This window comes from Myotis lucifugus, unplaced genomic scaffold (genome assembly GCF_000147115.1).
Source record: "Myotis lucifugus unplaced genomic scaffold, Myoluc2.0 scaffold_211, whole genome shotgun sequence".
NCBI classification, from domain to species: domain Eukaryota; kingdom Metazoa; phylum Chordata; class Mammalia; order Chiroptera; family Vespertilionidae; genus Myotis; species Myotis lucifugus.
In genome coordinates this window covers 937,747-955,109 of record NW_005871259.1, presented here as the reverse complement: position 1 = coordinate 955,109, position 17,363 = coordinate 937,747, and the positions used below count along the sequence as shown (strand labels likewise).

At 44.2% G+C, this 17,363-nt stretch overlaps 1 protein-coding gene across 5 annotated transcripts in view; it reads right to left on the bottom strand.

Annotated features, from left to right (window-relative positions):
* Nucleotides 1-3,719: 3,719 nt before the first annotated feature.
* The window catches only part of ETV3 (ETS variant 3), a 14,151-nt gene continuing 507 nt past the window's right edge, over nucleotides 3,720-17,363 (bottom strand). The window contains exons 2-6 of one of the 5 annotated variants that reach the window (XM_023761564.1): nucleotides 16,691-16,851; nucleotides 15,700-15,755; nucleotides 14,859-15,096; nucleotides 13,490-13,605; nucleotides 3,720-8,466 (exon numbers count right to left, since the gene is read on the bottom strand). In XM_023761564.1, coding sequence (XP_023617332.1) covers nucleotides 7,334-8,466; nucleotides 13,490-13,605; nucleotides 14,859-15,096; nucleotides 15,700-15,745 — 1,533 coding nt within the window. In that variant the 5' untranslated portion in view covers nucleotides 15,746-15,755; nucleotides 16,691-16,851 and the 3' untranslated portion in view covers nucleotides 3,720-7,333. Of the gene's footprint in view, nucleotides 8,467-13,489; nucleotides 13,606-14,858; nucleotides 15,097-15,699; nucleotides 15,759-16,440; nucleotides 16,461-16,690; nucleotides 16,852-17,363 lie in introns of those variants that run through there. The other 4 variants (XM_023761565.1, XM_006097773.3, XM_006097774.3 and 1 more) reach the window with 4 other exon arrangements.

Genomic DNA, 17,363 nt, shown 5'->3' with positions numbered 1-17,363 from the left:
AACAAATGCAGATAAAAATTATTTTTCAGCTGGGCTGGGAGCAGGAGCGTGAAAATGAACTTTCTTTACCTGTGATATTCCACAGATAGCCTGAATCCACACACCTCAGTTTCCCTTCCCTTTTTCTTTCTTTTTCTTTTATTTTATTGATTTTTTACAGAGAGGAAGGGAGCGGGAGAGTTAGAAACATCGATGAGAGAGAAACATCGGTCAGCTGCCTCCTGCCTCCTGCACACTCCCTACTGGGGATGTGCCCGCAACCAAGGTACATGCCCTTGACCGGAATCAAACCTGGTAGCCTTGAGTCCACAGGCTGACGCTCTATCAACTGAGCCAAACCTCTTTTGGGCCCTCCCCCTTTTCTTTCAGTTAAGTTCTAATACCCAGAGGGCAAAGTCATGCAAAGAAGACACAGCCCCAAACACCACATTGTGGCTGGCTCCCCTCCCTCTCACCTATTTATGTTACTCTTTGAGGAATGGAGGGGGTGGGTTTAGGGGCATGGACCAGAGAAATTCTTAATGACACATTGGAACAAAGGTCCCTGCCCTGGGAGCCAGGATCTTGGTTTCAAGGCTGACTTCTGCCTCCTGGAGAGAATGGTCTTTCCATTCTCCTCCCTTCTTCCCTCTCCTCCCTGGTATGGTCTCTGCAGGACTCCAGGTGAGAGGTTCCTCACTGGACCTTAGCTCTCTGGCACCAAGGTTGTAAGGCTCTAAGTGTTCTCCTAGACTAGTCTTTGGACTGGAGTTGGACTGGAGCCAGCCTTGATGACGAAGGCAAGAGGCAGTGACACTGGGGTAGAGAGGCCTGCTGTCTCTTGGCTTCAGACCTTCACTTCCCAGACTCAGCCCATTGTTTGGGCTGCACCCTCCCCATTGTCTGCCTAGACTACATCCTCAGATACCAGAGCTACTTCCCTATCAGTCAGGGTTGGGCTCATCTGCATTCTGGGAAGGTTTGATCTTTGATCTTTATCCCTCCTTGGCCAGTCCCACAGCAAAGCCCCTGGAGCCTATTTGACCACAGGTGCTAGCTCCCCCTCCTGCCCTCCTGATGGGGACACAAAGCCTGACACTTGAAGAAACACTCAAGTTGTGGTCCCCCAGAATACCTCCAAATCAGCACGTCTGATTCTTAAGAAGCTGGGAGGAAGTGTTGTTACCCTTCCTCAGAAATTCAAAACAATGACTAGTTAAAGTGTGGGATTCAGAGTGAGGAGTCCAGGTTGAGTCACCGTGGGCCTCTTTTCTCATCTGTGAAACAAGGATCGTGCAGGAGCAGGGCCAGTGAAAGGGTGATGCGCAGGTACAAAGACCCATAGAGTACAAGAACCATGATGGTGGAGCGGAACCTCCTCCAAACACCTTGGCCACTTATTAAACAAGGATTTGAGTACTAAATGCTCTATAGGCATCATTTAATACTAAGGACAATCCTATAAAAGCAGGAAGTTGAAGCATAGAGAACTTCTGTAAATTGCCTATGTAATAGCCAGTAGAATGGCAGGGGTGGGACTATGGGATTACAGCCAGTTCCAGTTTATCTCCCTTCCTCAGGGAGTTAACACCCAGCTCCTGTGAGAGGAGGGGAGCAGAAGCCACAACAAGAAGGGTCGGGGTGCTGGTGGGGGGGAGGGGGGATTGAAGTCTGAGACAGCAGGCCTTCTCCTGTCTTCATATTCCAAACCTGCATCCTCTATCCCAACAATCAAACCTCCTTTGTATATCTGTCACCCATCCATCCAACAAACTGTTATCAAACATCCTTGGCTCCAGGCAATGTGCTGGGTACTGGAGAAAGATGAGCTGACCCTGTGCCAGCCTTTCAGCCACCCTGTGACCAAGCTGGACCAGTAGAGCATTAACAACAGCATGGAAGGGCGATGGTGCAGAGGTCAACATGGTCTGTGGCACCACACAGAAGAGTGCCCAGGAAAGGCCCCCGGAGGCGATGACCTGAGTGAGATTCTGAAGGATAAGATGCAATGGGCTGTGGGAAGTGGAGGAAAAAGGGTGGTCCAGGCAGTGAGAGAGACCAGATCAGCAGCAGTTCAGCAGGGTCAAGAGGATTTATGGCAGATCATTGAGGCACCGGTACTGGGGCTTGAACCCTGTTCATATCAGTTAATGTCTCTGTGACTCATTGTTCTCCTCATGAGGATTAAATGAGTTAATGAGACGCCCTTAATTGTGCCTGGCACGTGGCAAATGCTCTCTGTTCACTGGATGTTGGGGTTGCAATCACTTTGGCAATGTGTGGGGTGGGAGCGTATGCGCATGTACCTGTGTGTGGTTAAGGGGCCAGATTATGAAGGGCCTTCTAAACTACACTAAGGACTGTAACTAGGGAGCCACTTAAAGCTGTATTCCCTGCTCACTTATCTTGACAGGCTCTGAGACACCCTTTCCTATCACACTCTGTCCCCATAGTGTTCGCACCCTCAGACCCCATCTGTTCCCTCACCACTTCTTCCCTTCTGGTCACCCTCACTCCTAGGCTCTGAATATGAATCATCATCATCCAGTTCTATGCAATGAGCGGTCAACAGAGGGTGGCAGAACCAGATACCTGGGATCTGATCTCAAAACTAGATGCAATTTCGCTTCTAACGGAAGTCTCCTTTCGCTTTCAGTAGCATGAGAAAGGGAAAGAAGCAGGAAGCTGTCCTAGCAGGAGGGTCTCCATCCAAGCCCATTCTGAGCTGGACTTGGTCTGCTTCAGAGAATCAACCAGTCAGCCTGGTCACTTCACTTTTCCCCACTTTAATGAGTTGAATAGTCTTGAGCAGACATTAACAGGCTGGTTACAGTTTCTCAGGGCTGTGGCCTTCATGTTCATTGGCCTACCCCAAACGCTTTTGCAAAATATTGGGGATGCCCATTACTAGTGAGATAAAATGTAAACTCTTTGGCATCTCCTCAGACCCTTCATAATCCGTCCTGGTTGTCTTCTTCAGATTCGCCCTCAATTCCAGTCTTCCTGACCCACAGGACTCTTACATGGAAGTCAAATGAACACCTGGCTATGATTCTACAAATGTTGGGATCTTTAGGTCACTTTATCTCCAGGATGAAATGAGGTTACTCGGTCTGGCAGCATTTTTCTTAGGGTGTGTTCTGTGATGTTCAGTACCCCACCAAGATCTCCTCCTACCCTCTGGATTCCTGTCCTCTACTGGCTTGCCATGTACTTAAACCACCACCAACAAAACCACCTTTACTGATATTATTCACATACCATAAAGTTCACCCTAGAGTGATTGTAATTCAGTGTGTTTTACTTATTCAAATTGTACAACTATCACCACTAATTCTAGAACATTTTCATCATCTCCCAAACAAAAATGTAACCCATCGCATCACTCTCCACTCTTCTTGGCAACCACTAATCTATATCCTATCTCTATGGATTTGTCTACTCTGGACATGTTATAAAACCATACAAAGTGTGGCCTGTTGTGACTGGCTGTGCATATACTCTTAATGAATCCTCAATCTAGAGGTAGAAATTTCCCTGCTAACTTGTGTCCCAGGCTTCTGTGTCCTTTACCTAGCAGTAGCCATTGACTCAAGAAAACTGACACTTCAGAACTATTAGGAGACCTATCTTCTCACTATATGCTGGTACCTATATCATAGGAATAAAACCAGACTCTGCAAAACCTCTGGCTTAACTACCCTGGCTTAGTGTGTCAACGACAACAACAACACTCCGTATTTAAAAGTATTTTTTTTATTTAACTTTAATTTCTGAGGTAAAATACTTTTTTCTTTCAACTTCCATAACAAAATACAGAGCTATCAGATACCCCTGGAAAAAAATATGTATATTATACATATATTTCTATAACATTACATCATATATATAATATATATGCAAAAATTTGAAGACTTTATAGAAAGCGGAACATCTAAAAGGCACTGCACAATGGAGTTAAGATTACTTACATTTTATGTACATATACACACTTTATTCTGCTTAAGCTAACTAGTGAAGTCATTTTTCACATGTGAATATCTCACAATTCCCTGCATCACAATTTTATAACTCAAATAATGCCTAAATATTTAAAAACAAATTAAATGGTAACTTTTTTTTTCCAACAAGTAACTAAAAATGGAACAGTTCTTAAAAGACTGGATCAAAGTTCTCTTTAACAGAATTAAAATTTCTTTACTGTTTATAAAACAAAAAGCACAAACATAATTAGGGAGATTTTTTAAAAAAGGGGGACAAATAGCCAACGCACTCTACCCACTTGGTGAGAAGTGAAATACAACTATATTTTTAATGCTTCTGAGTTTCTTGGCCCACGGAGGACTAGGGTGCAGCAATTCCCTGTGTTAGTGAGTTGGGTTTAATGCAGTGCAGCTTGAAAATGTGGGGGTGAAGGGATTGGTGAATTGTTTAAGATTGACCTCTACTATTCTCTCTTTTCAACAGTCAAAAAAAAGCAAACTGTCTGCACAAATTCTTGATTAATAAGACTTCAAGATTCGTATTTGTAAAGTTTTAAACATTTGGCACAGCAAAATCCAGAAAAACTGAGGGAGAAAATAGGTCTGGTTTCACCCCCCTTTTTTCTATCTGCTGTTGGACAGTGATAAGATGCTCACAGAAAAGTAAAGGCTGGCTTTGTGCCAGGCTGGTGACAGGTGCTGCCAGGAGCAGGCTGGGGGGAGAAAAAGTAACTCCCACCCCTTCACCCCAGGAATGACCCACCTCCACATTCCCTGGTCCACTTCCTGAGCAAGCCCAAGTTTGGCTCTATTATAAAGGACCCTCCCCTCCACCCCAACCCCAGTGTGCAGTGCAAATTGACCAACAATTTACTGGTGGAATGGCCATCAAAGGAAACAGTTAAACACCAAATAATTTCTTAAAGCCAAAAACATTTTCATGGACTTGAACATTTTTTGAGTGTTTTTTTTTTTCAAGTGTAAAAGCAGTGACTTTTTGTTCAAACAGAAGCAGCATCTAGGAATTCTGGCACTTGGGTTCTAGGGGGTCACAGGTATGCAACATGGATTTCTTTCCCTCTTATTTAAAGGCCTCATGTTTCTATTCCTGAGTTAATACCGATACCTGCTGGCTCTCCCCTCTAGTGGACAGGGAGGGTGGCCAGCCAGCCTCCCTGGTTAGATTGGGCAATGACAAGAAGACATACCTCCTCCACATGCCCGGGCTTGCTTTCCGATTAGAGGTAAGTTGAGGTGCAGAGAAAGTAACTGACAAAAACATAACCAATCAAAGATACCCTGAACAGGGAGCCCTATGCAGCCTGACCAAAGCCTGAGTCCGTAGGGACTGCTTTGTCAGTCCCTTTCCCAGGGAAAGACAGGTTACTCATGGAATTTGAATTAAACAAGGGGGAGGGCACTTACCCCCAAAATCTGCATGATGGGCTCGTCATCCCAAACCACCTAGTCACTCACTCACCTGCTCTAACCTTCCCTGAGCCCCTCACGCATGCTCTCCTTTAAAAAAGAACAACCACCTGCCAACATTGAAAGACAACCCTCCAGTGCTTCTTGGAAGAGCTCACGTAGGTTAAGCTGGAGTCAGGAATTTCTCCATTCCTCGACAGCATCCCTGTGCCCACTCCTTGCCCCTATCCGATATGGAGTTCCTTCTCTCCCTGCTGCCAGGTGTTTTGAGCCACAGTTAGCTGTTTCCACATACTAGTTACATGGGCACATGCATACAGAGCTGGCTGTGGCTTCTCTCTGCCTCTAGTCCAGGTTCCTTTCCCTTCCTAGAAAATCAGTACTTCCCCATTCCTTTGAAGTTGATGGAACAATTCCTCATTGTCTGTAAACTGGAGTCTCATATAGGATAGTCAATTGATCATGAGTATTAGAATGGGCTAGGGCAGTGGTCGGCAAACTGGCCCCTTGAGTGTGGCTCTTCCACAAAATACCACGTGCGGGCGCACACGTACAGCGCGATTGAAACTTCGTGGCCCATGCCACAGGGCCAAAGAGCCGCATGGGGCTTGCGAGCCTCGGTTTGCTGACCTCTGGGCTAGGGAAATGGTATGGCAAGAATGGTAATGCCACAACGGGACAAACACCAACTTTCATTCATATCAGGCCTTTTGACATCTGGTTGCTTTCTTTATCTAACTATTCCTTCAGGTTCAATAAACCTCCACTTGTACCCCCAGCTACCTTCTGCATTTCCAGGTATCATCTGTCTTTCATTCCTATAATCCTGCCTTTTTACTATCCATCCCAATAACATCTAGAGAGGATGACTAAATATTAGCTCAAACTTTAATCATGCTTTAAAATTCTTGGATTATCTGAAAAGTTGTTCATGTCCTTTTATAGGTTTATTTTGACAGACCCGTATCATGTTAAAGTATGTTCATTGTTAAGGCTTGACTGAAGAAAATGCTAACAGAGCCAGACAACAAAAACACATCTTTACCAGTGTCATGCCTTTCAGTGAACTCGCTACAGCCATATTCTGGTTTGGCTCCCCAGACCCATGATGGAAAAGGAAAAATAAAGGATATTTTTGCGTTTGTTTTTGTTTGTAAAGGCGTTGGGTTACTTCCTCCTGCCCTCTTCTTTCTTCCCTGAATAAGAGTTTACAACTCCTCATGGCTTCTTAATAGGTGAAGGTGAAAAGTCCAAGAAATTCACAGCAGGGCTTCCTGTCTCAACCATGTAGCCAGGCTCAGTGCCTGCTCCACTCTAACTGGCAGTATGTTTCATGTTTCCTGAAAATATTTTTTAGAGGAAAAGAAAAAAATGCCAAACAACAAAGGAAAAAAGAAAAAAAAGCAACATCTGAACACCCCAATCGCCCTACCCCAGTAAGATGAGAATATCTTATTCTCCCCCTGAAATAATTACAAAGAAACATCTCAGGCAAATACTGAGTATTAATGGTCTTTCGCCTCCCAACCATGCCCTTTCCCCTTTATATGTAACTCTCAGAGCAAAATAAACTCATTAATGGCTTTCCTATATATAAATACAGTAGAAAAGAAAGAAGTCTGGAACCTGAACATCATGGGACCAAACAGTGTCTTGGCCCTTTGGGAGTTTGTTCAGAAAGTATTAGCCTCAATAGGAAATAGAGGCCCTTTCTCCTTTCAGTTCAATACCCTTCCTGTGTCCTCACCAGGAAAAAAAGTGTGTTCATGTCTCACCTAATTTACAACAGAAGATGCCCAATCCCATTCCCAAAACATAAAAATACAAGTCTATGCTCCTAGAATGATCAAACCAGCTAATGCCCTCCCCCCCGCCCCGAAATCTTGCTACATAAATACATGTATATGATTATAGTATAAACAGCTCCCAATCCACTTGCAATTCTAAGCATCAGCAGCTGCCGTCGCCAAGCCCTGTGGTCCTGACCCATTCCAGAGGAACTTGCCATCCTTTCTCAGCTCTCGGGCTTCAGGGTCGTCATTCCAGCGCCGCTTCAATCGAAGCTTGGGGGGCATCAGGGCATCTTCTTTCTTCTCAGGCGCACTGGGCTCTTTGCTAGGCCTATCTTCACTGTCTTCAGTCACTTCTAGGGGTTCTTCACTTGGTGTGCTAATGGGTACAGAGGACCAGATAGGTGGTGCCTCTGGGCGGGCAAAGATGGTGCCTTTTTCCTCCTCTATGGTCCTGCTTGGCACTGTGCCCTCTTGAGAGTGCTCCTCCTTCTCTTGGGCTGATTGCCTGAGACTCTCAGGATCCTTTTCAGAGGTTGGCTCTACCTTAATTCTTGGGGGCACAGGCGCCATGGTGGGAGCAGTGACAGGTGCTGACTCCTCCCTGCTCTCTACCCTCTCCCGGTTCTTGCGCCCAACTGGTGGGGGCTGCAGCTTGATAGAAAACTGGGTTGACTCTTCAGGATGCATTTGGCACTGCAGTGGTGGAACCATGAGCCCTGGGTAACGGGGAAATGTCCGGGGACTCAGATGGTAGTTGAACACAGAACAGGCTTGAGAATGAAGGTAGTGTTTCATTTCCTCAGGGTTGAAGGAAAAGCAACTGCTGCTGGTGAAAGGGCTCAGGCCTGGTGATGGGCTATAGGAGAAGATAGTGGGAGTCAGGGAGAGGGCTGGTGAAATGGGAACATTAAGGACACCTCCTCGGCCAGGGATTGGAGAGACAGCAAAGGGACTATGGGGGTCAGGGTAGATCCCTGGCCTACTGAACAGAGGAAGCATGATGTCAGGCTTGCGTTTCTGATGGCCAATCCCTCCTCCACCAACAGCATTCCGGGAGGACATGAGATCCACACCCCGGCGCCAGTCAGCGGTTGAGCCATCCTCCAGCTCCGAAAGCTCCGCCTTTCTATCAGTGCCATTACTCAACTCCTGACCAGCAGTTAGGGAGCTAGCAGAGAACCGCCCCGGCTGCACGTCACTAGTTGGAGAATGAGTGTCCAGAGGTGGGAAATGGAACCGGGAAGAGGCTGTTGGAACTGGTGGTGCACTCTGGGGAACCACACCTGTGGAGGAAGAAAAAACAAAAGGCTACCTCAGGTCTGGTAATTCATGATCATCACTTTTACTTACGCTAAACAAGTACAAGATGTTTAGGAACAACAGGAAACACTCCAGCTGGACTGATTCCCTTAGCTCCCTGTCTCCCTAGTAACTACTGCTTAGCTTCCTCTTCTCAATTTAGTTGCCATCTTTCTGTAGCCTCTTACTCACGTTATCTTCACAGTACGCTTTGCTATCTGAAATATGATTTACCTGTTTATCTGTATTCTAAAACATAAATTCCACAAAGGCAGGGACTTCCAATTGTTCACAACTACATTTCCAGCAGTTTGGGGCTTAACAATGAGTAAGTGCTCAATAACTATTAGTTGAATGAATGAATGGGTACAAGAGCCTTCTCCTCTGCAACTCTAAATACTGTGTGTATATCACCTGTTTTAATTCTCAGCTTTGCAAATAGTCTTTTCTTATTTTCACAATTTTGGCCCTATCTATAAAGCAAGCAAACACACCAAACCCAAAAATAAATAAATAAATAAATAAAAAATAAATCCACAAACAAAATTAAAAATTACATTCATGTAAAGCAATGCATTAAAAGACCAAAGATGCCCTAGCTCAGTGGTCGGCAAACTGCGGCTCGCGAGCCACACGTGGCTCTTTGGCCCCTTGAGTGTGGCTCTTCCACAAAATACCGACTTCTGCGCATGGGCCACAAAGTTTCAATCGCACTGTACGTGCACGCCCACACGTGGTATTTTGTGGAAGAGCCACACTCAAGGGGCCAAAGAGCCGCATGTGGCTCGTGAGCCGCAGTTTGCCGACCACTGCCCTAGCTGGTTTGGCTCAGTTGATAGATCGTTGGCCCGCAGACTGAAGGGTTTAGGGTTCGATTCCAGTCAAGGGCATGTACCTTGGATGCAAGCTCAATCCCGGACCCTGGTCGGGGCACGTGCAGGAGGTAACCAATTAATGTGTCTCTCTCACATCCATGTTCCTTGCTCTCCACCTCTCCCCTTCCCTTCCACTCTCTCTAAAAATCAATGGAAAAATCTCCTTGGGTGAGGATTAACAACAACAACAAAAAAGACCAAAGACCCTGCACCTAACGTATATGGACACAAACAAGGCATATTTTAAGAATAAAAAACAGATTTTAAAACAAAAGGCATGTTTATTAAGTTCTTATGGTATGTTTTATCATTTCTGATATACAATAACCACTTTATAGAAATTTAAATGTTTCAATCTCTCCAAATCTATATTTCTCTAACAAACTTATATAATGATCTCCATCCCAAACCTGCTTTCAATACTTTTCAAGCATGGAGAAGGCTGGGTGAAATCCAGGACCTAATACTCACTCTACCAAGGCTACCTGCTAAAACGTGAAGCTCTAAGCTACCAACAGCATGCTAGACATGTCAACTTCAGACACTCATATAAGTTCTCAACTCCCCAAAAGGCCCTTCTGATAAAAAAAAGGGCATAAGGAAGGGTTGCAAGCCAAGGCCTCAGAGACCCTTTGGGTTCCTAGAAAAAATTATCGATATCTATCACTGCAGATGTCAGGAGGGCTCTTTTCATTCTGAGACAGAGATAAGGGAGACGGAAAAAAGGGCAAAGAAAAAGGTACGAAAAATCCAAATAAGTAAAAGTATGGTGATGTAGAAGAAACAAAAAAGCGCATAAGACAGTGTGGTTAGGCATCACTTCCAAACAGTTGCCTTCTGCTATTTGTATAATGGAGTCTTCCTCAGATATGACTCTGGAGTCTGCTGGTGTGTGCAAGACTAGCTTTCTAGGCACATGTGACTGAGTAATACTCTGCCAGAGCAGCATTTCCCAAACTGATGCTTCACAGAAAATACAGGACTGTTTTCCCTACAGCTACTGATTGAATCTTACAATTAGGTTTGAGTAGAGTCACAAGGGTCCCAGGCCAAAAGTTTCTCTTCTTCCAGTCTATAACAGTGGCTAAAATTCCATTCCTTTTGAGTCTTTTCTATCTTGATTTTTTTAATAAGAGCACATCAAATCAAAAGTAAAAAAATCCCCACTTCTGTGTGTGCTGAAGGACTGAATAGCATTAAGCATAATGTAGAAGGCCCTGTCTCCTAAATAATTTTATCTTAGAATAGCATCAGCTCATAGCAAAAGGCATATAAGTATTTTTCAAAATAAGTCATTTATTAGATAATAGTCATGGTTCAAAAGTAATAACTTTTAAAAGGCATATATCTTTTGAATATGGACCATATATTAGATAATAGTATTAGAGCAATGTTAATATTACTGTGGTTATGGAGGTGAATCTCCCAGTCCTTGTACCTGGGAGATCCATGCTGAAGTATGTGGGGGCGAAGTGTCATGATGTTCACAACTTAATCTCAAGACTTAAACATGTGGCTGTTCACTGTTTTACCAATTTTTCTGTAGGTTTAAAGTTTTCAAAAATAAAGGTATATATAAACAACTTGGGGTGGTGGTGGGAGGCACAGAGTGAGGGCTCAAGCCCATCCTTGAACTGGTATGTCCTGCCCCCACACTCTGACAGGCTATCTTTTTTAAAAAATTCTTTTGGGGTTATCACTTTTACTAGTATCTTCTGTATCTTTCTTTTGTTTATTATGCAAGTAAATATTTAAGATATATTTAATATTTTACAAGACACTTTTAATGGTAAAAAATGAGATACTATATGTAGAAGTATTTTCAATACTATTCAAATGTTAAGTACTCTCCCCTAAACTGTTAAGAGTAAGATTGTGGGGAAGGGAGAACATTCACATTACTTTTACTCTATGAACTTCTGTATTATTTGGATATGTTACAACCAGCACGTATTGCCTCATGCTTAAAAACACACAGATCAAAACAGGCCAACTATATCAACCCACCATCTAGACATGATCTCTCTGGCCTCCAAGATCTAAATCCATACAGCCCTACTTCTTAGAGTGCTTATCACATTCCACATTCTGAATTGTAGTAAACCTACTATATCTTATCTCTTCTGATAAACTGTAAGTTCCTCGAGGAAAGAGTGCCTCTCCCTAATTTTTATTTTTTGGTCTCTAGGGTTTAATACATTATGTGTTGACTAAATGAATGAATCTCAATCCAGAGGAAGAATGGTTGATTTAGTAAATAAGAACTGAATTTCAGTAGCTCTATTTCTCAGGTATTGTTTCCTAAGAAGCTGTTCAACAGCTAACTGTATTCAAACCACCCTGATCAATCTTTGACCGATTCATCCTTAATTTTATCATTTATAAAATGATACCGAGACATATACTTTACCCAACTACCAGAGTTGAATGAAATAATTCACTAAACACTAAGGTACCTTTGTTAAGTAGATGTATGTTCAATAAATGTTGTATTTCTTTTGTCATAAAAAGTTAAACTGAAACAACATTTGGTCTATCTGGGTAAAAGGTCTCTGTGAACAAATGACGTCCTTTGGAGCTATCTGTATCCAGGAGTAAGCAACCCCGCAGTGTGCCTAAAGGAAATACACACTGCTCTGCTTTTCCTGTGACTTCCCTGATTAGGATCTCGGAGCTTAGCTGAGGGTCAATGTTGGTTCCATTGCCTTCAGGCAGAATGAGTTGTGCCAGGCTACCACTGTTAGGTCTCTAGACCAGAGTCTTCACAAAGTGAGAGTCCAGATTTCCTTGCCTTGGAAAAGCATATTACTCCCAAGGGCTGATGGATGCCCCATTCCAGGTTGTCCAATGGCTAGACTTCTGAGTTTTCAACAGACAAGAATGGGTGCAAGACAGAAGAACAAGACCATTAAAGCCTTTTTGGGGGGAGTGGTATGGCAGTGAACATCAACACCTTCTTCAAAATTGCTGGTATGCCTACTTAGAGTCCCAATTACTCTAGATGTACAAGGAAGGAGCAAGAGTGAATAGAGGAAATGGAATTCCAGTGGCTAGAACAGGTTTGATTTCCTAACGCCTCTCCCTCAGGCACAAGGAAAGAAAACAGGTTGTAATTAGAGAGATACATTCCAATACCACTTTTTTTTTAAATGTATGCCCCAGGGACAGGAGGGAGTGGCTGTAAGATGGAAATGTAATGATAGCTGCATCAAGCTAAAACTGCTCTAACTTGTTGTGTGTAGTAATTAGGTATCTGCAATGGATCTCAGCATTATATTCTCTCAGCCACACCCCCGTTCTAATTTTTCAGGTTGTTTCCAACTTTTCTGTGAGAAGTCGCAATATTGCAGAATCACAATTAGATTTCTTTGCCTTAACATACAATGCCACAAAGACTGTACTGATGGCTGGTTAGAAACTGGTTAATACAATGTTTTATTGGGCAGGGTTACGATTTGCACCAACAAACAAACACACTCTTATAAGAGACTGCTTTCTGCTTTGAGAGGCAGACCCGAAACCTCTGTGAAGAGCTGTGGTGAAAAGCTGTCACCAGAGATCCTAGAGGGGAAACCTTGCTGCACTTGAGAGAAGGTCAACTAACCCCCAAGTCTTGTTCTGAGGTGCCGTTGGTACAGATCAAAGACACTGCTTTTCACTGTAAACATATGAACATCCCCTTCTGTGATCAAGGATGCTGTGGTTTTGATGATATTCACTTGATAAGGGAGAGTTTGGTAGTTTCATAGAAAATCGGAAGTGCTTGTAGGAACAGGTTCTTATCTATGAAAGAGCCCCTGGGTAGAATGTTGAGTCCTGAACTTAAAGATCAACACAAACCTACAGAACATCATTCCTAAAGAAGATAGAGTAATAGTATCTAGGAAATTACAAATATGCAAAAAAGGGAACCAAAACAACAAACCAAACCCATTTATCTTGATGCTGCAGAGCTTATCACTCTTAGTATGAGATGAATGGAAACACCTGAGCAAGAACAGAGGCAATTCAAGGAGTCACATTATTTTAGTGTTTCTGAAAACCTCTTAAAACATGCCAGTCTTAGTCTTGGGTTTTCAGGATTCCTTTTCAACCCAAAATTCTTTCCCCACTAAGAGACTTTGCATCTTACCACTTGACCGAATGTTGATGAACGGGTAGTTGGGCGTCACCAGCTTGTTAAAGTTAAATTTATAAGTAAACCTTTTCCCTTTTGTTTTATGAAGGATCCTCTTGTTGTAATAGTATCTGTAAAAACAGAAATGCATGTCAATCTATCTTCTACCTACTGACGGTTAGTACACTTAGGTAATCGCTAAGAGCAACAATTCTTGCTCTAAGTATTACTTGCAAACATCACTATCATTCTTTTGCTGATTTGCCCTAAGGTTAGGGTTGGGAGACCTAGGAGCTTACTTTTCATTCAATTTTCAACTGAGTTCTGATCATTGGCTAGAGCTTTACAAAAACAATCTCATTTTAAGATCCTAACACCTATCCTAGTCTCAACCACCTTTCTTTTCCATATCTCTCTAGTAGTTTCAACCCAATAGTACATTTCCTTCCTGTTCCACTATATGTCACTAAGCTAGTTTCTCTTTTCTGCCTTACCCGGCTTGGGGCAGACAAGTATCTTGGGACACCTGATGTGGCTAGTCTAGAGGCCATAGATGAAGGAATGTGGAACTGTTTTATGGTGGCAGGTCAAACAATGCTATACCCTGATCTGGAAAACAGCACCGAACTTGGTCTGCTTCACTTTTAAAGGTGATGTGAGAGGCTCCAGCAAAGCTGCCACCCACATTTTACATTCAGGGTCACTAAGAATGAAAAAACTTCATTCAGGGAGCTTCAATGTATCCGGAACCTTAGGCCTCGCATCTGTTCATTAGCACAGGTCATAAACTGCCTTCTGGCCCCTGGAGGGCTAAGGGTTATGAAATATAAAGACTGACAAGTGGAAAAGAGAAGCTAAGAAAACTTATAGATCAATCTTGGACATGTTGCAGCAACTAATAGACTGACAACTGAACTCACAGATATGGTTCCTAATACTGTAGCTAGGTCAGTACCATTCAGTGAATCCTCCTATGAATTTGCTTCACTCTTTTTCTAGGTTCTCCCAGAAAAACCTAAAGAAGAGAAATTCTAATAGATTTCCAATAGGGGAAGTCTAAACTAATCTTTTGAATTATAAATGAGCTAGAGTCCACATTTTACCACACACTCTCACCCACTACAGAACAGAATCAGTGTCTTTCAGAAGCCAGTGCCAACACTGGAATTCCTTCCTGCATATAACCAAAGACATGCCTTTTCTCCTTTTGTGCCTCTGCTACTCAGATTCAACAGCTCTTCTACTCCCATTTGAAAACTACACATTATTTACTTGGGTAATATAGTCTCTTGTCACCTGATACTCCTTTCACCTAATATTCATCACACTGCTTAGTCTCCTTTCAACCTACTGACACCATGGATTTGGGGATCCTTTCTGTTACCTGAGGGCCCGGCTCAGCTTGTCATAATTCATCTGTGGTTTGCACTTCCTGCGGCCCCAGAGGCGGGCCACCTCGTCTGGGTCCTTGATGACAAACTCCCCGTACTCTCCCTGCTGCCAGGCGATGACATGGCGGAACTCTTCCTTCTGCAGCAACTCCAGGATGAAGTGCCACAGCTGGATCTGCCGGGAGCCTGGGGAGGACTCTGTTTTATAGGCCCAATCAGGAAACTGATACCCTTTAATGTGAAAAGGGCAAGATCAAAGTTGTCAGGAGCTAGGTACATACATTCCAGTATCTCTGACTTCACATTCCAATGTTCAGAATCTCTAGAGTGCTGTGCAAATATGCTATAAACACCCTTTCGGTCAGCTGGGGTTAACCACAGCAGGGGAGAGGAAAGCACAGAGAGGTTATCTTTCCTTATGACAATCACCAAATCTGATAAGAGCATTGGAGCAGCACCCAGATGTCCTAATCTCTTACTCTTCCATACATTACCTAACCTCACGCCTACTTTCTATGAAGGCAGGAAAGTTCCAAAAGGAACAAATAGGAAAAATAAATGAATGTTTTAGGGAAATACAGCTGAAATCCCTTACCCCCAAGATGAGAACTGTCTCTCTAACAGAGAGATTCTAAAGCTTGGGATAAAAATGTTGTGACCAGACATGTTAGATATACAAACAGAGGAAACAAGCCTACAACTGTCCTAGCAGGATCCACCCAGTCAAGAGGCTGTCAGTCATGGCCTGGCATTTGTGAACAGAGCCCAAGTGGAGAGAAAAAGAACCATGGAGGGACATTCCAAGTAGACCAGAGATGATTCACTTCTGCTCACCTCCACCTCCTTCTGGCTTTTCCACGATGCTACAGCCCGCTTTCATTTTCACCCTCCTGCTGAGAGAATATAAAGCCACATCAATTACTTTTTATTATCTTCCTAAGATTTCTGGCACAGCCTTCCACCAAACTTCCTTTCTTTATCTTTTCCTCCTTATGTAATCCTCTTTCTTTCAAACACGTCCCCTCCAAACTGCTAATCTTCAAGTCATCAAATGATGGTCCTCAGGTCATCAGCTTCAAAGGCCGTGATTATCTCTCACCTGACTTTAAACTACCTAGGGGAAACACTACCTTTAACATTTGCTTCCTTCCTCCTCATCAAGCCCTTTGGAAAGTAAGGATACCAGTTAAATGGGTCCAAAGAGGCAGCCAAAATAAGTCAGTTTGTCTTCTATTACTGGACAGGTCCAGATGCCAAGATATACACGCCTGAGCTCACCCAGATGTACCAGTTTAAAGAAGAGTGAAGAAAAAAAATATCCAAATCCAACTGATTGCCACTCAAGAAAGAACATCTGACTTTGATTTATTTTACTGAATTATGTGAGACGGGAGAAGGAAAGCTCCCAGTCAGAAACTGCCCCCTCCTCCTTGAAAAACACTCCGGATACAAAGTAAACACACTGTGTGTACAGTTACTCTATATAAGAAACACACATTACCAAAATCTTTTTGAGAAAAAAATTACATTTTCTCCCTTTAATAAAAAGCGGGGGGGGGGGGGGGGGGCGCCGACAAGCATTTCTGAGAGCCTTTGTCCAAAAGGTGTGGGGAGTCCTAGTGTGATCTGAATTCACTCCATCCAGATTCCCAGCACCTCCATGCATTTCCTGTTCCTGGCAGCACGTAGCTTTGTATCAGTCAATCCTTTAGCAAAAAGAAGGGGAGGGTGAAACTGCCAGAGAGAGAGAGAGAGAGGTGTGGGCAGGAGGGGCAGCTCTACCCTCCCTGCTCCCCAGGGTGGATGACAGGCCCTCAGCACCCACCTCCGCGGGAGCCTGGAGGAAATGGAGGTGCCTCCATGGCCTCAGAGTGGAGTGGGGACCAATTCCCAGTCTTGGAAATTTCATCCAACCCAGGATTCCTCTAGATCCTTTGAATTCTCCCCCCCTCGCCATACACATTAAGAAAACCGGCAAGTTTCAGTCTGTCAGACGAGGGAAAGAGGATGACATAAGCACCCCAAAGGAAGAAAACACGGACACGCAGCTACAGACACAAGATACACAATCACAAGGCCTCGGAGCCCAGGCAGGCGCTTCCTCTCCAGCTGCTTCCATCTCCGTGACAATGAGGGAGGAAAAACACGAATTTCCCCGCGGCTGCAGGAAGCTGCCCTGGACTCCGACTCCTCCGGGGTGGCTCCGTCAGGTCGCAGGGCCTCTATCCGGCCACAGCAATGGCCTTCCACCTCCGAGACTCGGGCCCCAACCCCGATGCAACAATAACTGGACCGGGGAGCTCTGTCCTGACACCCCAGCTCCCGATCCGCCCCCCCCCCCGCGTCTCCCCCATAAAGGTTCCCCTCCCAGGAGCCCCGAGGCGCCTCTGCAGAGTTTCATACATTCACTCCGAGGACCCTGTCCAAGGAGGGCCACTCGTTCCAGCTCTGCGAACCCCACCGAGGCCCCTCGCGCCCTGCCTCGGACGCCGACCACC